This window comes from Patagioenas fasciata, chromosome 3, assembly GCF_037038585.1.
Source record: "Patagioenas fasciata isolate bPatFas1 chromosome 3, bPatFas1.hap1, whole genome shotgun sequence".
NCBI lineage: Eukaryota > Metazoa > Chordata > Aves > Columbiformes > Columbidae > Patagioenas > Patagioenas fasciata.
The window spans coordinates 104,762,425-104,782,909 of NC_092522.1; the positions used below are offsets into that span (position 1 = coordinate 104,762,425).

Consider the following 20,485-nt stretch of genomic DNA (forward strand, 5'->3'; position numbering starts at 1 on the left):
AGCCACCCACATTGTCAAAATCATTCGATGAGCTGGGTTCCCAGCAGCTTTTGTACTGAAGTCAGCTTGGAGGAAATTCTAATTAGAGATGCTGAATTTCCTCTTATCTCCCAGAAGGATGAACTTTCTGATGAGAGCTGGAATATATGAGGGTAAAATGATACTGACATAACTGAACAATGCACTCCAACAAAAAATGTGTTCCCTTTCTATACACAAGATGTTTCAACTAGGTGATGGCTCCTTACTTCCAAGGAACTGTGGCAAGTGAAGACAGTTGCTAACTGCCTGAGTCACAGCTGAATCAGGGGAGTTGTTCCAAAAAGCGTATCAGACATCTGTTTGAATGCATGAGAGAGCAGTGGAACACCTGTAGATAAAGATCTTCAAAAATCTTTGTGACTTTCAACGATTACAACAATGATAAAAATCCCAAGTCCACAGTTCTACAACTGAGTTGTGGCCTTCGCACTAGGAGAGAATAAGTACATGGGGCACGGGGAAGGAATCACTCAGATTGTACAAAGACAGTCAGAAAAAACAGTCAGAAAACAACATTTTCAAGAATATAGAGACAGCAATATCTCTACAACAAGCAAAGGCAGAGTTACCCTGGAGGTTGTCTGAGAGTAACGAATGAACACTTCCAATAATTAGTACTATGAGAATTGCAGGCTTTGCTCAAAACACGCCACCACACCTATCCACCCTGCCACCCAAGCCTTGGGAAACTGTCTACCTGAAATCCTTTTAGCAAGTCTTTCATATACACTTATTGTAATATGTTTGATGTGTAAACAGTTGAGTTGGTACCAAAAGGGTAGGGTTCTTCTCACCAAGCAAGATAAGTAGCACGACCAAAGATAAGTCAGAGCTAGGAATTCAGTTCTGCCTGTCTCTCCTCACTTTAATTCACGAGTTGGTATGATATGTGGAATTCAGACATGGGGGTAAGGGAAAAATCCCAAAGGGAATCCCAACTTTGGCTTGTTAACTCTATTTGAATCACAAAGAATATACTTCAAGGCAATCCACGCAGATAAACATTACCTTTACACAAGAAAGCTTTAACTAAAACAAAGCTGTGCTTTTCACAAAAAATCCTAAAAAACATCTTGTTTATCTTCTCACCAGGGACAGAAGCATAGAGAGAAAAAAGTGTGACAGAACCCAACCCCAATGTGAACTACACAATACCCCCATGTGCTACAGTAATAAACTACAAGAAAAAAAATATTTGGGTACCTTAGCAAAATACAGACTCCAGCTATTTTCTGCAGAAAATATTTAATACTTCTATAAGCAAAACTGTCAGTATCATTCTGACCCTCTCATTCCCCCATTTCATACATGTCCCATTGGATGCATACATGTGCCATTTGATGCAAATCTAAGAAGCTACTAATTCCCACAACTAATTTATTTCTAGAATTAATCACACAAGAAACATTTCTTCAAACTACAAGGAATAAACATTTACAAAATTGAAAGTGCTTGATATTTATTGATCAACTTTGAAAAACCCTAGTCCCACCTAAGCTCTTACATGGTCTTATTCACAACAGCATTTCTCTCCCACAAAGTCATACAGCCTATTCTTCATAGCAGCCTTGCATTACAGGCTCTTTTACAACGATGTAATGGATGTTTAACAAGACCCCAAAATATCATAGAATCATAGAATATCTTAAGTTGGAAAGGACCCAAAAGGATCATAAAGTCCAACTCCCTGCTCCTTGCAGGACTACCTAAAACTAAATCATATGATTAAGAGCATCATGCAGAAGCTCTTTGAACTCTAACAGGCTTAGTGCTGTGATGACTTCCCTGGGGAGCCTGTTCCAGCGACTGACCACCCTCCCAGTGAAGAACCCTTTCCAAATGTCCAATCTGAACTTCTGATGTAGCTTCATTCTATTTCATAGATAATTTCCTTGTGCCCTGTTGCTGGTCACCAGAGAAAGGAGATCAGCACCTCCCCATCTGCTGCCCCTCTTGAGGAAGTTGTAGATGAAAGAGAATAAAATAAGTTTAAAAATCTAGACCAATCCAGTACTGCCCCATGCTTATTTTTTATCAGATTATTTGATTTAGGATGCTTGTGTCTATTATCCAAAGAAACCTAACAGCAGGGAAATGTGCTCCTTCAAGAATCAATACGCACGTGATCCACAGCAAAAGTGGGCTGATAGGTTTTTAACTTAATACAAATATAAAACTGAAACAGCAAGACTCTGGCCTCTAAACTTGCTGTGGCCTGAGCCAGAGAGAACTACATAGATCTTATCACACCAGAAACAGTAATTCTTAGTGGTGAGAAACATGATACAAAACAAAGAATGAGTTCTGCTGCAGTTCATTTCAAAGCTATGAAGTTAACATTTACCGAAGAAGGTATACACTATGACTCTCTTCCACCACTGAGGGCTGAGAATGCAGAATAGCACTTAAGACAGATATCCTCCCCAGCCCTCTCCCCACGACGTGGAAATATGAAATATTTCATCTCAAAGTTAAAGGTAGGCATGTGCCTATATGTAACATACACACATAAAAATACTGGATTTTACATGAACTCCAGAAAGGTGTTTCAATGCACTCACTTCTATACACAACCACATTTTCCCCTGACACACAAATGCAGAGAAAGGGGGTGGGGAACCTATTTCCTATACTGACATCTCAAGGCACTCCACTTGATAAAAAGCAGGAGCTAAGGCACCCTACACTGCTCAGGTTATAAAGCACGGCAGAGCTACACATGAAAACTACCCAGCTGACATATCTTGCCCTTCTCTCCTTCGCTGAGGCCACATCTGACACCTGAGCAGCGTCATGGCCCTTCCTGGCTCCAGCACCTCATGCTCCCCACAGCTGCAAGCCAACCTGCTTCACAGCGGAGTGCGGCAGTGCGCAAGGAGGGGGATGCTCAGAGAGCGAATGTTTCTGATTACCCACCATTTCCAGTGGTAAATATAAAAAAATGTAATAGTACAACTGCATTTACAACAAAAGCAATACATGTGGGTCAGTATATGAAGTTGCATAAAGGGAAATGTGTTCCATTCCACAGAAAATATGCTACATATAAGATTTTCAGGTTATAATGGTTAATTAGCCATCACATTTGACAGTCACAGATTTGACCCAAAGTATAGACTCTGACATTTTTTTATTTAACCTCCACAGTGCCACATATTGACTGTAAAACAAGGCAAACAAGTCTTGAAAGCAGCAGAAGAATCCAGTCCCAGCCACACCTGCCACCGCGGGACCGGCGCCCAGTGTTACAAAACCCAGCCAGGTACAGGGGTAGCCCAACAAATCAAGCCAGATACAAAAGAAAACAAAACGAAACAAAACAAAAAACTCAAGCTCTTCTGGGAAGGTGGAGAACGTGTGTGCTCAGTTTCACCAACAGCCTGCTCAGGCCAACACCGACTCGACGCCTCTTGAGTTTCCCCTCGGAGGGCGCTCCCCGTGCGGCAGCACCGGGTGGGCAGGGAGGCTGAGGCAAGGACCAAGCGCTGCTCGCAGCGCAGGGGCTCGGTCGCTTAGTCCGGGGTGACAGCCCGGCCGGCTCAGCGCGGCGAGACCCGGGGGCAGCAACCACGCCCGGCCAAGGGCTGACGGCCCCTCAGCGGCCGGCTCCCTCCCCGCTCCCATGCCCACCGGACAGCGGCCGCCCGGAGGTAAAGGAGGAGGCGGCGGGTCGGAGCGGACCGGCCGCCTCAGCGGGGGAAGTCCCGGCGGCGCCTGAGGAGGGCGGGATCCCCCTCGCAGTTCCCCCGCTAAGGAGCCCACCTGCCACCCCCCCAGGATACTCACTCCTGCCCGAGCCGGGACACCCTCTCCTTTCTCCTTGCCGCCGCCTCACTGGGCCGGCCAGCGGCCCCGCCGAGCCGCGTACCTGCCGCAGGTGAGGCGGGGTGGGGCTGAGGCGGCCGCAAACCGCCCGCCTGCTCGAGTGCCGCCTCCGTGTCCCGCGCCCCCCATCCCTACCACGGTGCACACACTTGTGCTTGGCACAGCCTCACGGTCTTTTTTTATTTTTTTTTTATTTTTTTATTTTTTTTAAATCAAATCAGGCAAAAAATGTAGCCGGCTGCAACGGCCGGTGCCGTAAAGCAAGGCTCAAGTTGCGCGACAGCCGGGAAGGTCCCTTCCTTGAGGTGGCTTGGCTCCGGGCGAAGATGGCGGCGGGAGAGGTGAAGTCGGTGCTGTTCGTGTGCCTGGGTGAGCGGGGCGAGGGGAGAGGCGGCTCTTCGTCCTCCTCCTGCCGCTGTTCGGTCGGGGCGCCGGGCGGGGGTGTAGGGAGCGCGGTGAGGCGGGGGGAGCTGTCCCTCCCCGCGGGGTTGCGGTAGGCCTGTCCTGTCCCGCCCGCGGTGGACCTGCGGGTGTCGGCCTGCCCAGGGAGAGAGCAGCATCCATGTCCTTCCCGTTGTCTTTGTGACAGAGCGGAGTGATCAGTAGAAAATAACACGTGAAATCCAGTATTGATGAACGCGAAGGTTACGTGTGGGGCAGAGCGGGTCCTCGATACGCAGAAACAAGCGTGAGCTCAGAATTAACCGCTACTGCTCAAGAGCAGCGCTGGGCGGTGGTTGTAAATGGTTTTCTGAGACGGGCTGCTCAGAGCTTGGCCCCTGGAACAGCGGGGAGGGAACGGAGAACCCTCCCGCCGGTGTCCTGGCGATGCACGGCGGCAGCGGTACCTCCTAGGTGGGTTTGCAGATCTGAAAGAGGGAGAGAAAACTGGGACAGGAGTAACTGGAGTTAATGGAACGGTCTTTGTAAGAAGAATGAAAAGGTATTAGGACTTCAGGTAATCAAAAGAACTTGGTAGAGGATGGAGATGATTTTGATCTATGAGATTATGGCTATTATGAAAAAGGGTGAAAAGAATATGGAAAACTAGGAAACTATTTAAAAAAAGAAATCTTTATGTGTTTAAGTTCTGAATTTCAGGTCACAAAAAGTCATGGAAAACAGAAGTGTAAATGGTGTAAAAGGGCTCGGATGTTTTCCTGAAGTTTAAGACGATTGATTACTGATAAGCAAGATGATCTTCTGTATCTTCACAACCAACAAGTTGCTAACCTGAATACATGGATTAGAGGGCCATGCCCGATTTGTACAGGCTTTCCCTAAACATCTGCTTCTGCTCCCTTTTGGGGATAACAAGCTAGATGGCTCTTTGCTCAGAGCTAGGAGAGCTTTTAGCATTATCTGCTTTATAGTCCTTGTAATCTCACCTATGTGCTGAGACTTGATCGCTTTGAATCCCTGGCATTTTGCCAGTTTAGTTACAAAACCATTGGCTTTTTTCTTTTTTTTTCTTTTTTTTTTTTTTTTAATTATTATTTTTATTTGGTTGCTTTTGTTTGTTTTCTTCTATCTGCTTTTCTGTTGTAATAGGAGAAATGAAGATTAACTAAATAGCAAAACAAGAGTTTAGTCTGCGAAATATGTTCTGATGTTTACCTTAGAGTAGAATCAGTCCCTAGCAATAATTTAGGGAAAACATTCTTTAGTAAGGGATTAACAACTGCTGTATGTTTGGGAACCAGTGGTCTAAACAAACATTTTTGTATAAAAACATCTAATTACTGTGCCTCTTTCTTTCCAAACATTATGTTCTAAATGCAGTAGTAATCTTCATTAAATGATTCATGTATATGCATGGGTCTGTAAGCCCACAATGGTGATTTGCACTGTTAAAAGTTCCTAATCCAGTTGAGTCTCAGAGGAACCGTTATTAAAAAATTCAGGTGTGGGGTGAAATTATTAATATTAAGCTTGAGGAACGGCAGAACAAGTCAGGTCTGGCATTAATGAGATGGATTTTTTAAGAACAAATGTTGCAAATACTTTTTAAATTTCCCCTTCTGTGTTACTGGGTGATAAAAAATAACCGTAATGGTATGTGGTGTGTGACTTAAAACCTAATTGACATGACAAGCACTTATTTTTTCCAGTCAAATACATACTCAGTTAGGTTTTGTTGGCAACTTCTTGCTTCTTCCTGCTTTGCTTAATGCATTTTGTCAGTCTTGAAGACTGATCCTGATGCCATAATAGATTTTTTTTCCTCCTAAATGTTATTAGAAAGAACACCCTTGGTTATTGCTGAAAAGAGTACTCAACAGATTTATAGAACTAAATTTATGTGTAGTATTCTGTGCTAATTAATAAAGCACATTAATTCTGAAGTTTGCCATATTCAGTTTGAGCTGATCCCTGAAAGTACAAGCCTTCATGAAAAATTACATTTTCTTGCTACATTTTTCTGAAAGAAGGCTATTACTGAAGTATCTATTGACTGAATTATTTGTTTGTAATGAGATAAGCAGAAATAAATTACAGAACAAAATACAATCTAGTTAATGTGCATAATTACATTAATGGTAAGGGCTCCTCATCACTGAGAAATAAATGAAGCACCCAGCAAATTATGTAATTACAGTATATGATAAGGGACCAGAAAAGAATTTTTTTTTTGTTTAAGGCAAAGAAATAATTAAAACTGGAGGTGAACCAAAATGCAGTTTGCTCTTTTTACTCTTAAGTAGCTCATCTAACTAATGGTTGATCTCCAGAAATGAGCTTAATATGATGCTGTATTACATAAGTCAGCTTCTTTCTCTGTGATGACTTGTCCACTGTAACATAACAAGCTGCGTGGGCATCTTATACCAGGCACTGGCTTATTGATCTCCTCTATGTATGGAGGAACAGTTGTGAGACAGGTGAACAGTAAGCAAAGTGGTTTTGGCTGGGTCCTCAGAAAATGGTTGCTTGTTGTGAACCACTGAGTATGAGTATTGTTGTCAGAGATCTAGACTGCATAAAATAATTTCTAAAGTAACAATTTATTGAGTATGAAGAAATTAGGTTACAGTTACAGAGAGATTTGAGTTTTCTAGTTCAGTTGTCACAATCCATAATATGTGTTTAGGTATAGTAAAATATAAGGTTTCACAGATCAGAATGCCATTTATAGCAGCAGAATGGGAAAGCAATTGCCTGGATAAGATATTGAAGCTATGAAAAACAGCTGCTGTAATGAGTGTTCTTAGCAAGCTGTCAAAAATAATTTATACCCTTTTTTGGATAAAGAATGATAGATAAATGTAAAGAAAATACCTTTCTTCTGTGCAGCATCTGTGTAGATATGCATATATATATACAAATGCACTAATATTCAACTTCTGAGAGAAATCCCACTGTATGTTGATAGTGAGAGGATAGGTGGAAGTTAGCTGATGTCATTTAGGTAGCTATATACTTAGGTGTTTCTGATAGAGTGTAAGTATTCCTTGAATTGACTGTGAATTGAAAGGCCGAGGAATCTGGACTAAAATCAGAGCTGTTCAAGCACCATTCGAGGTGCCTTACAAAGCTAATTGAGTGCTGACTGTGACAAGATAGACTTGAATGGAAAGAACTAGGAATCATGAAGTTCAGAGGAGAGTTTAATTATGGAATGGAAGAGAGTGAATAGAAAGTTTTAAACACTTTCCTATGGAGGGGACCTGATGGATGATGCAAATGATGCTGGGAAGCAGTATTGAAGGCACTCAGACCATTCATAGAAAAAGTAGAGTTAAAAGCAGGTTTTTAAACGTGAGAAGATGAAAGGTGTTAAAATCTGTTAGAAACAGCAGACAGAAAAACATAAAGAAGAGAAAATGTGTTTGCATTTAGGTAAGGTCTGAGGGAGTTAGAGAGCCGAATAAGGAACAATGAAGATAGAAAAAATTTTGAGATAATAGAGGAATAGATCAACAGTATGTAGGGGTGAGCTATGGACCTGAGTATGAAATGGATTCAAGTTCTCTTTCCTGCCAGTAGAAGCAACGCTTCCATTTTTATATGGGAGTGAATCAAAGATTAATGCACAGACTTCAATAAGAGTTCTAAAGATTAAGCATTGGCTTGGATAACCATCAGTGGTATCCTTTCCCCATAGAAAGTGAGTGAGAAAGCATGACACCATAAATGCAAACAACAAATGGTTCCAGTACTGATTCTGTGATTGAAACTTCCAATCATGATACTTGGAGATGTTTGTAGGATTTATTTCAATGGGTGGACTCTTTCTGGGTACCTTGGGTACTAGTTTTCTATGACTGAAAATGTCACTATGACATAAGAGCTTGAAATTTAAAAATAAAGGGAGAAGGTGCAGATTTAGAGAACTTTAATACTGTTAACTTCTCCTGTCATGGTTTAACCCCAGCTGCCAACTAAGCACCATACAGAAGAGTAAAAGTGAGAAACTCATGAGCTGAGATAAAGGCAGTTTAATAAGTAAAGCCAAAGCTGCACATGCGAGCAAAGCAAAGCAAGGGATTCATCCACTACTTTCCATCAGCAGGCAAGTATTCAGCCATCTCCAGGAAAGCCAGGCTCCATCACACATAATGGTGAGTTGGGAAGACAAATGCCATCACTCTGAAAGTTCCCTTTCCTTCTTCTTCCCCCAAAAATACATACTGAGCATGAGGTCTTACAGTATGGAATATCCCTTTGGCCAGTTTGGGTCAGCTGTCCCAGTTGTGTCCCCTCCCAGCTTCTTGGGCACCTGCAGCCTTCTGGCTGAAAAGTCCTTGACTTGGTATAAACGTTGCTTGGCAACAACCAAAACATCAGTGTATTATCAACATTCTTCTCATTCTAAGTCAAAACCACAGCACTATACCAGCTACTGGGAAGAAAATTAACTCTATCCCAGCTGAAAGCGGGACATCTACTTAAAAAGAGCATGATCAGATCAGTTGAATACAACTAAGGAGAAAGGAACACAGAGAATGATAGGTAGCAAAGATAAGATATAGATTTATAAGATAGTTTAAGGAAAACATGGTTTGAGTCCAAGGAAGAAGGTAATCTCCCTAGGAATCTTTTTGTGATATTTCCCCCTTCATTCCCCAATGATGGCTGTGAATCTTTATTTAGGAAATATTTTGCATCTGTGAGAACCTCAACAAAGCCTGGAAAAAACATGTGGGATGTAAAACTGGTATGAAATATATAGCCATTATAGTGGGAAAGAGATGACTGGGAAATAAGGATTGAAGTTTGCACAAGTCAGTGAGATAAGGCTTTACATTAATGATGAGATGAACATTACCAGTTGCAAGGAATAGCAGGGCTAAACAGAGTTGGTTAGGATCAAAATAATATTGCAGAGTATGTGGAGAAAAGAGCTTCTATTAAGTCCATTCGGGGATTCTGTCCACAGTCCCCAATAATAGATTTAAATGGTGATTGCAGTTCCGCAGTAGTGTTAATACCTCCGGTGAGATCTGGAATATGTCATCACGAAAGACATTAATTTTTGGATCACAAACTAGGTTACATGTTTGTTTCAAAAATAATGTAACTGCAGTTTCTAGGTATTGCTAGAAGTAGTAGTCATATATTTAATCAGTTGGTAATCACGGTGCCATTCATGATGATACGATATCATCAAAGATGATATTTATGGCTTTTATTTTGAGTAGTGATCAGGTTATAGAAGAGTGAAAAGGTGGAACAGGTTATTCAGTCCACGTAAAGCAGAAGGTTAAATAAATAGAAAAAGCCATGAAGGATTGATTTCAAAAGTACCATTTCAAAATTCTGTGAACTAGTTAATGAATTAGTATTAATAATTGTTTATTACTGAAATTTTGAGTGTAGTAGTGAAACTTACTGTTCATGCACAGTTACATGGGATCATTCCTACAGAGGAAAACATTGCACAGGAATGAGTGGATGGCCTTAACAGCTGGTGTAATGGAAGCAGAATTTAGTAATTAAAAAAGAATACTTAAGGGTGACCTGTTTGAAGCAATAGAGAAAGAATGGACAAATTAGAAGTAGCGGATTATTAATCACAAATTTGATACTCATGAAGGAGTCAAATGTGATTGTAGAAGTTATCTCAGGTTATTTTCAAAAGAGCTAAATAAATATTTCAGACTCTTTTATTTTATAAAGCAAATTGGTAAAAACCTTTCCTGCAGAGTAGTCTGTAGTTTTGTCAGTATTCAAGAAAAATAAATTCAAATTAGAACCAGTGCAGACTTGGCTTAACTGGAGTGATTAGTTAAGGGTCACTTAATTTCATGAGGAGGCTGAGAGCTTGGTTTGTTTGGTTTAGCACAGCTGTGCTTGACAAGGGTTCTGTATCTTTTGAAGGAAATAAAGGTTTTTAAGATACAGGGTAATGTTAACCAAGATCAGGTGAGCGTAGACTTCCAAGAAAAAATATTAAGTGGGCATTTGAAGGTTTCTGGCTACCACAGAAAAGGAGTATCAGGAATAGGCTTTTTAAAAGAGAACTTGATGCGTTTTTAGGAGAATGCTGTATATGCTTGCAATATTTGGGCTCACAGATTATGAAGGTTTTCTGTCCTATGCTATATGTCACCATGTTCCTTCTGTTTCCTATTAAAATTATATTGTTTAATGCTTAAACTCAAATAAGCGAGTTTTAATTTTTCAATTTATTACCATCTTATGTAACTTTTTTATTATTAATAAATACTAACCTGTTTTCTCATTTTATAAATAAACCCAACTTTTTTCTGTTTTATTTTTCTACCAAGACTCATTCAGTTTCTCTGCTTGGAATAAACTAGTTCAAACAAAGAAAATAGTGTGCTTTCTCTTGGAAGAAGATCTACTGCCATCAAAATTCACTTAATGTTTCAACAAGATCAGTTTCTCAATGGTCAGCAAGTTCCTTTTGACCATTTAGTAATTTGAGGTCCTTTAAAACCTCAAAAAGTTTGTGTTCCTTCAGTGGCTCACTTCCCACTTCATTTTTTTTAATAGTTGGCATGATTGGCAGCAAGTTATTAAATGCCCAGATCATAGCAGCCTCTTTCTCTTAAGCAATGGCTTATCTACCTTGATATTTTGTTTGAAAATATAGGCATAAAAATGAGGCTGAGTGCCTGATCTGAAAATGCCTTTTTACTCTCAGAAATTTAGCTTTGTTCATGGACATTTAATTTTTGTACTATTTGAGATTTGGAAAGAATTTAATCAGTAGCAGAAGAGTGATTTCTTTACAGGTATAGAAATGAGCATTGCCATTTGTGATATTTTATACTTAACCTGCTCAAAAGTCAGAGATGGGCAAAGTCATACATTCTATTTGATTGCAAGTGAAGACTTGTTTGTGTGATTTATTGTGCACCTGGGTGACATAACAAATGTTATATCCATCTAGTTATTTAGGATTTTGAAGGATGGAAAGGTAGGAAGAGTTCAAGTAATAGCTGAATAGACTTTTTTGTTGTTGAGACATTTCATTATTTTTCAAATAATACATATTTTTGCATGCATGTTTGAGAGGTCTGCTTTGGTAGTTAACTGAGTTACAGCTTCAGCAGTGGAGCAAAAGTGCTGTAGATCCACTATTTCTAGTTTAAATGAGGCACTATTTCATTGTTGAGGTAGATTCTTCTTTACAGTAAGGTCAGACCAGTGATTGGTGCAATTGGAGGTCACTGGAGGAGAAGACTGATGATGTATTAACTATATTATGTATCTTAACTGTTTGTTGGCTGATTAACATCACTTCAGCTTTGCCATCAGGTGCATTTTGTTCCTAATCCTCCATGGTTTGAACCAAAAAGAATTTGAAAAATTTATTTTCCTAGCTGTTTTTAGAGCTTCTGTAATTGGTATCTTTTTGGGGGGTTTTAGAATTGGTATCTGAAAGCTGCTCTTGAGAGGGGTTCAGGTTGACGTCAGTGACTTCACTTCAGTGGTCAAGAACATTTCTACTACAGGTTGTTCAGCCATTTCACTACATTGATTCCATGGTGGTGGTGACTGTATTTTGGAGTTGTCTAAAAGTTTTTCGTATCAAGTAGGTAGTAATGTAAACACTAAAGGCAAATATTTGTGATTCTCCAGTAAAGGACTAATTGAAATTTGCCAGTATGTAGGAAGATTTGAAGATAAAAATTATTTTCTGCATTTAAATTCCGTATTTTTGCCCGGTCTTCTGTGATCATGGATTCTTTGTGGAGGAGAATAAAAGATCAATATGCTTACAGAATAGCCCTCCTATTTGTTTTTTACAAGCTATATCTTTTATTTTCAACAGACTGATGAATATTATAGAGTTATAGAATGGATTTGGTTGGAAGGGATCAGCAAGTCCAACCCTCCTGCCATGGGCAGGGACATTTTCCACTAAATTAGGTTGCTCAAAGCCCTGTCCAAACCCACCTTTAACATTTCCAGTGATGGGGCATCTACCACCTGTTTGGGCAGCCTGTTGCTGTTCTTATATGCAATATAAATTATGCTCTTTCAGTTTAAAACTGTTGCTGGTTGTCCTGTCACTACAGCCCCCTTTATATATTGAAAGGCTGCAATAAGTTCTCTTCAGTCCTTCTCTTCTTCAGGCTGAACACACCCAATTCTTTCTTAGGTGTTCCATCCCTGTGGTCATTTTTGTGGTCCTCCTCTGGACACGCTCCAACAAGTACATGTCTTTCCTGTACTATGGTCAGTTTTGGGACCTTAATTACAAAAAAGACATTGAAGTGCTGAAGCGAGTTCAGAGAAGGGCAACGAAGCTGGTGAGGGGTCTGGAGCACAAGTCTTATGAGGAGCAGCTGAGGGAACTGGGGCTGTTTAGCCTGGAGAAAAGGAGGCTGAGGGGAGACCTTATCGCTGTCTACAACTTCCTGAAAGGAGGTTGTAGCATAGAGAGTGTTGATCTCTTGTCCCAACTAACAAGCAATAGGATGGGAGGAAATGGCCTCAAGTTGTGCCAGGGGAGGTTTAGATTGGATATCCAGAAAAATTTCGTCACAGAAAGGATTGTCTTAGGCATTGGAACAGGCTACCCAGGGAAGTGGTTAAATCAACATCCCTGGAGGTGTTTAAAAGACATGTAGACTAAGTTCTTAGGGACATGGTTTAGTGACGGTGTTAAGTGAATGGCTGGACTCTGATCTCGAGGGTCTTTTCCAACCAAAACGATTCTGTTCTGTGATTCTGGGCTGCAAGCGCACGTTGCTACCTTATGTCCTGTTTTCCACCCATCGGGATCGCCAAGTCCTTCTCCACAGGGCTGCTCTCAATCCCTTCATCCCTCTGGTCTGTATTGGCAGTGGAGGTTGCCCTGACCCCAGTGTAGGACCTTGGGTTTCCAACCTTGCAGAATCTCTTGGGTTATAATAACAGAAGCAATCCACATTCTACCTAAGTAAACAAAAATCTTTCATCTGATCTGTACTGACAAATCCACACAATTACTGATTTTGTGTTTGTTTTTAATCATCTGAAATTTCACTCTAATCTCTTGTTTCTACAGGAAACATTTGTCGCTCTCCAATAGCTGAAGCAGTTTTTAGAAAACTTGTAACCGATGAAAAAGTTGAAAATAAGGTAAGCTATTCATTTCTGCTTCTGCCTAAAATATAACTGCCTTGTAGTCAGTTAGTAGAAATACAAGCAGTGAGAAAGAAAACATAAAAATATGAATTTGTTTTTCTGTAGTGGAGGATAGACAGTGCAGCGACATCTGCCTATGAAATAGGAAGCCCTCCTGACTATCGAGGACAGTCTTGCATGAAGAAGCATGGCATTACCATGAATCATATTGCCAGGCAGGTACTGTACTTTAGTTTTCTTTAAATATGTGTATGTATTTGTTTTGTTGTTACAGTGGATGACAGACAGTGCTGCTGTTTCAGACTGGAACGTGGGGCGCTCCCCAGATGCAAGGGCTTTAAGCTGTCTAAGAAATCATGGCATTGAGACAGCACATAGAGCACGGCAGGTAGAAGAGAGTATATTTTCTTTCTTATTCATACCCATGCCTTGTTTAGCCTTAACCGTTACAATCACAGAAGTCATTTGACCAATGCCTGGTTAAGTATCAAGTAATAAATATGATGTGCAGTTTTTCAAAGAACTACAAAGTGGACTAACTTTTCTAGTTGAAGTTAGTGGGGTTCTTGTTATTAAGCTTTATTGGAAGTGTAATTAGGAAGCATTGGAGCAGTTTTTTGCATTATAGAAAAATCCTGCCTTCAAATGCTTAGTATTTTGGGCATTTTTCTGAAACACTTTAAATGCTTTTTAACAGTGGACTTGCTCTAGTAGTCTGTGATACCTGTTTCAATAAGGAATTGTATTTTTATTTAAAAGGTCCAAAAAGAAGTAGAATACCTGTTCACCCATCACAAAAAGCTTCTGCTCTTGCGTGAAGATCTTTTAAAAAAAATCAGAGTGCTAAACTGGAATGAAGGCACTCAGACTCAAGATTAGTAGCATAATTGGTGGTAATCTCAAAGGAAAACGTACCCTTGAAGCATTCTTAAGTCAAAGACTGGTTTGTCACTTAGAGAAATTGTCTTAAGTTTCTCCAAAACTCATCTCAGTTTTCCTTAACAAAAGAGTGTGTATTTCCATGCTGCATTCCAGAGAGATGAGAAATAAATGTGTCTGCATCTTTAAATCATTCAGGCACTGAAAAGTGTCTGAATAACTTCAGTAACTTACTTCAGTTAACTATTCTCTGGATGTAATAAATTCCTTTAGGGCTTCACCTTTACTTAGCTTGAGTTTATGCCACTACTTCTTGTGCTAACAAAAAAATCAAGTAGTCTTGTTATTATTGTCCATTTCTGTTCCCTTCAGAATTTTACTAGACCTTACTGAGGTCATATTTACTTTCTTCACTTTCAAAGACTACATGTTTGGTTTTTTTACTTTTAAAAATAAATTCCCTCAATTAGTCAGTTGCCCTTTGCTGACCTTTCCTGATGCTAATCTCTGTTATATAAGACAAACAGGATTGAGCACAACATCGTTTCAGATTTTCAATGTTTTACTATTAGAATAATCACTGGAAAAAGTCTGTTACGATCTTTTCCTTTTACAAGTTCTGGATTTACTATTTGTCAGTGCTTACAGCATTATTATCATTATACAAGCTAAATGGTACTGAAACTAATCAGTCAGTGTTTCAGTCACAGTAGTGCAACATGTTTGTATTCTTAAAAGATAAGCCTTGGAAACTTGAGAACTGTTCTTGGGTGTTACTACAGTGGTTTATGACCAGTTAAACTAAAGCGAAGCATCCAAAACCAGTTGATCCTCTGCCTTGAAACAAATCTATATATTCTCTTATGGCAGGAACGGAATGAAAACACTTTAATGAAGACATTTGCTTATATATTTGGGCAAATGAAGAGATTCTTTAAAGCAGAAGAGCCTAAAATGTTATGTACACAGGGAGAGGAAGTTAACAAGAGTGAGACAATAAAATGAAAGACTAACAGGAGGAAAATTTGTCTAAAAGATCCCAGTACAAGCAGTTTCTTGTATAAAGAAAACTTACAAATCCCTTAACTACAGGTTAGTTTTGCACTGATGTAAGCTATGTAATGCCAATATTTTTTTTTTTCAAACTTCTATCAAATGGTTTCTGCTGATTCTGTGAATTGTGTGGACCTGATTTGGTCTCATAGTACTTCTGGAAGGAGAGGGACTCAGCCATGTGGAATAGGACTTTTCAGAGCGGTCAGCTTAGTACAAGTGGGAGTATATTTATTTCACTATTATAGACAAACTCAAGGATGGAGTTTTGTGTGTGACTTGTTTGAAAACAGATTGAGAAAGATTTAATGCAGAAGCTGTAGAAATAGAGAGAAGGGATTTGTCTTCTGTTGCCTCTGAAACAGTGTCATAAGATGACTACCTCATGCAATTAGCCTTTTCTGTTCTATGGAAAGCTGTTACCCACCCAGTGAAAGGCAATTTCTTTCATGTAATTTTGTGCATAATTATGATAATCAGGGATTGTATCTTTTTTTAGTCAAAACTGACATAAATGCTACAAGAATGATTTATATAAGAGGGAATGTTAAACTGGTTACATCCTGACATCGTATACAGCGACTGTTCAAGCAAATTTGAAGTGAATATTGAAGTGTAAAAACAAATGTGTACATTTATATCTAAAATAGTTTGTTAAAATTTTATTTGATGGCAAGTTGCTGTATGTTTATGCACCCATTGAAATTCTCTATGCTCTTAGTCTTCATGCACAAAACAGATAGGTATTAATGAGTTTCACTTCTATTCATGCTGCGTCCAAAATTGATTTGTTTATGACTCATACCGTGCATTTGCCTTAAATATGAAAGGGAGATTAGAGGAAAGTTGTAATAAACAGTGTTTCACAACTGGACAAATTTGAGAACTACTGCATCTCTTTGGGTTTTAGACAGAGAAAAGGAGATTTCCCTTATGTAAACAAAGAGAAATGTTTAACAAATGAATGATTATGTGTTTCTCCACTGATGGTCTTTAAAATGGTTATATGCATTTTTTTAATATAAAGTTACTGTTGTCTGTGTAGTTCCATCCAAAGTCGACTACTTGAACTTTCCATTGCTCTTATCAAAATGTACGTAAATGTGAATGTCCTCCATTTGTTACCACAAAATACTAGTTTTTGTAGTTTTAATTAATATCTTCAGTTCACTGGCATCTGCTCAATTAAGCTTTTTGTGTCTGATATTACTGTAGGGCTTAAGAGCATAAGTCAACCAGTAATCTTGTTTTTAGGGCTGCATTTGTGTGTGTTAATTCTGGTTCATGGGATAACTGTCAAGTTGTCAAGTATACAGAAAATGTGGGAAGTGTGGCAGGTGTGTTTTTCCTTTTCACTGTTTTTTATTTTATTCTTATATATGTCTGTACTGCAAAGAAATCTATGCCCACGGATTCTCACAGGGGCCAGTGTTCAGCTGTGTAGAGGACCAGAAGCAGCTTGTAGAGGTACTGCTTAGAGTTGCCAGGAAAACAGAGCTGTTTCCACTACAAAAATATTTTTGTAGGTCAAAGGCACTGCTTGAATACAGCAAATATTTTTACAGTGAAAATAAACAAGTCTACATTAGTTGTCGCCATTAACTCTTTCTTTTTGAATGTTCTCCTGCCCCACCACAGCCCTCCAGTTCTTGTGTGGAATGTTTCATTTATGGCTTTAGTCTGGTGGTGGTTTCTATAGGTCTTTTCTTACTCTCTGTTATAGGAGCTTAATCACTATCTGTTTGCTGTTTACACACAAAAAATAAGTGGATGTTTTGCCATCTAAACCTTTTTCTGAATATATAAATATTTTTTATAAATTAAAACTCTGACTTCTGGGATAATACATTTTGCCTTTTTATTTATTTACTTGCTCCCTCACTTCTCTAGCCCATCCTTCCCAGAGATGCCTGCCAGAGAAACCTGTACTGAACAAACTTTCCAGCTTTCTTGGTTATGGTACTGCACATAGGACTATGTGTGAAATGCAGTCTTAATGTCAACTCACTAAACATTTTATTTGATTTATTCATCCTCATTATGGATACTTGGTTGAGATAGCTTATACTAGCATACTGTGCATTGTGGGCTTGTCCTGCGAAGATTTTACCATAAGCTAAGGATTAAATGTAAACTAACGTACAATTACACTGGTAAACATCTACAGTCATCCTTATTCCAGTACAGATAACTTTAGTAGTTATGTTATATCTGCAATTTTTGCCTACCTGACTCTGAACTCAGATCCCTGAATGTAGTTAATATTCACAGTATCACAGTATCACAGTATGTTTGGGATTGGAAGGGACCTCAAAAGATCATCTAGTCCAATCCCCCTGCTGGAGCAGGAACACCTAGGTGAGGTCGCACAGGAATGTGTCCAGGTGGGCTTTGAATGTCTCCAGGGCAGGAGACTCCACAACCTCCCTGGGTAGCCTGTTCCAGTGCTCTGTTACCCTCACTGAGAAGAAGTTCTTTCTCAAATTTAAGTGGAACCTCTTGTGTTCCAGCTTGATCCCATTGCCCCTTGTCCTATCATTGTTTGCCACTGAGAAGAGCCTGACTCCATCCTCATGGCACTCACCCTTTATATATTTATAAACATTAATAAGGTCACCCCTCAGTCTCCTCTTCTCCAAACTAAAGAGCCCCAGCTCCCTCAGCCTTTCTTCATAAGGGAGCTGCTCCACTCCCTTAATCATCTTTGTTGCCCTACGCTGGACCCTCTCCAGCAGTTCCCTGTCCTTCTTGAACTGAGGGGCCCAGAACTGGACACAATATTCCAGATGTTCAGGAGTCAGTAAGCTACAGGAAAGAAAAAGATGATGTACAATGCATGCCTTTTTTTTTTTTTTCACATCATACAATACATTTTGTGAACTTATATGGCTTAAAATACTGTGAGTGCATTTGTTTTTAAGAGTTTGTAACTCTTACCATCATACTTCAGCTTTGAATTTCGCTTAGTATCTTTTTCTGTGTAGTGACAAATTTCTAGATTGGAAGTATTGCAGCTGATTCCAGATTACCTACGTTTATTTTTTTTCCTATCAGGAAAGTAATTTGTCTACGTTTTATTGCATGGTTTCTACAACTGGAAACATGCTTTAGTTATTGGAAAATGTTAGAAATGTCATTTCTAATGATGTTTCTAAGTTGCTGCATGAGATATTGAAAAAGTATTGGTAAAATAACTAATTTTTTATGGAAAACTTGCAGAAATAGATAAATAATCATAACAGAGTATATTTTAAATGCCTTAAATTATTGTAAAAGTTGATGAAGGTACACAGTGTTATTCTTCGCACCTGTGTCTCCTTTAATAAATCAGAACTACAAAATTTGAAAATACTTTTTTTTTCTCCACTTTTAATAAATCAAATAGTTTGTAGCCTAAAGCACATATTTTTAATTTTAGGTTACTAAAGATGACTTCCAGACCTTTGATTACATACTTTGTATGGATGAGAGCAATCTAAGGTAATGTATAACGAAATGGATAAATTTATATGGATTACTTGTAGTGATATCTCATAAGCCACTTTGAAGACAGATGTCATGTTTTACTGCTTAGCTTGTCATGGGGTTTTTTTGTTTGGTTGAGTGTTCTTTTTTTTTTTCCCGGTGTGGTGTGAATGATATCCTAATAGATGCATTCTTCACTTCTAATATGTTTAATGAGTTAGAATTCAATGGTTTATTTGTGTGATACATGCCACTCAAGGATTAAACACATGGAAATTCAGTATACTTTGTGCTATAGATGTGCACCTGATGCCTATATAGTTAAGGAGGAGGACATACTGTCTTTTGATCAAAGTGATTTGTTTTTCTAATTGCATGGGATCTAGAAGGCACTGTGGAAACTTGAAAGGGATTAACTATAGTGTGGGTTTTTATCTTTTTTTTTGTTCTTTAATAGAAATATAGTGAGCTCTGAAATAAGTAAGGTTGTTAGCTGGGGGACGTCTTGTTTGTTGGTGTTAGCCATGTTCTAATTAACTGCATTTTTGAGGCAATTTATGCTTACAAAATATGTGGTGAAGTAGCCGCCTAGTGTGAAAATTTGGATATCATTAGCAAAATTTCTGCTTAATTACATACATGTTGATAATTGGTGTTAAGGGGCTGAGCTTTAATAAATTGCAAGCGTCAAAGTTCTTGTAAGGACCGTTACTTGTGAAGTTTAGGAAAAAAAAAGGAAAAAGCACACACAAAGCAAAAAGGAACAAAACACCACAACCAACAACAAAACAAAAACCAAATAAAACCCTGTTAATAGCATGTAAAAACTTCAAGAAGCAACACCACTTAACTGAAAGAAGTATCATTTTGATCAGTTTTCTAAATGTTTTGAATGGCCTGTCTTACACAGCCTGCACGAATGAAGGTTTTAGGACACTTGACTTGATTGCAGTGTGTCAGGCAAAGATGTGACTAGGCTTGTTTCTATCTTCACTTGAATTCTTAAATGAAAACTTCTGTATTAACAATTTATAAGATATGAGCTGTAGAGCAGAAGAAACATCACAACTATAAGAGGGATATTGCTACTGCTACACACTTGCACTCAATTCAACCATTTTCCCTGAGAACACCCATTTGTAGCACTAGGAGGGGAAGCTGATTTCAGGTCTTGATGGACTGACTGCCTGTCGTATCAAAAAAGGAAGATTTGGGACATCCCTTTCCCTTAGTACCAGAGCCATCTGACCCTCTCCTGTTCATTAAGTGGCGTGCAAAAGCCTTGAAGGAAATAGTTAGACATTTTCTTAATAATAAAAGGTTGGGCAATTATTGAAAATCTATAAATTCAAGTAATAACTTCTTAGTTGATAGTGAAGTCCTGATTTTTCTTTAAGAAAAAACAGTATTGTGGTCTCACTGCTGTTTTGTCATTCTGAACTACCTGAAATTAATTCCTTAATCAAAATTAATTGTTAGAATTTAATTTCTTAAAACTGATTATGCTTATGACTGTATTTATGGGGTGGGTTTTTTTGCCTTTTTTAATGCCGAGGAAGTAAAATGATGATTTGGTATGGAGAAGTATAATATTAAAATAATTTAATATGTTCTGACTGTTCTTCATTGTGAAAGTCATACTACTGAACCGCTTTTAATCTGAAGGTGATGAAAA

At 38.9% G+C, this 20,485-nt stretch overlaps 2 protein-coding genes across 5 annotated transcripts in view; one reads left to right on the top strand and one right to left on the bottom strand.

Annotated features, from left to right (window-relative positions):
* The window catches only part of SH3YL1 (SH3 and SYLF domain containing 1), a 45,539-nt gene extending 41,507 nt beyond the window's left edge, over positions 1-4,032 (bottom strand). Inside the window, exon 1 of one of the 2 annotated variants that reach the window (XM_071807023.1) lies at positions 3,829-4,032. In XM_071807023.1, coding sequence (XP_071663124.1) covers position 3,829 — 1 coding nt within the window. In that variant the 5' untranslated portion in view covers positions 3,830-4,032. The remainder of the gene's footprint in view (positions 1-3,828) is intronic. The other variant, XM_065833165.2, reaches the window with a different exon arrangement.
* Positions 4,033-4,088: 56 nt separating this feature from the next.
* Positions 4,089-20,485, top strand: part of ACP1 (acid phosphatase 1) — a 261,957-nt gene continuing 245,560 nt past the window's right edge. For 2 of the 3 annotated variants that reach the window (XM_071807025.1, XM_065833168.2), the window contains exons 1-4: positions 4,089-4,236; positions 13,334-13,407; positions 13,519-13,632; positions 18,764-18,825. In XM_071807025.1, the coding sequence (XP_071663126.1) occupies positions 4,194-4,236; positions 13,334-13,407; positions 13,519-13,632; positions 18,764-18,825 (293 nt within the window). In that variant the 5' untranslated portion in view covers positions 4,089-4,193. Of the gene's footprint in view, positions 4,237-13,333; positions 13,408-13,518; positions 13,633-13,687; positions 13,802-18,763; positions 18,826-20,485 lie in introns of all 3 variants that reach the window. The other variant, XM_065833169.2, reaches the window with a different exon arrangement.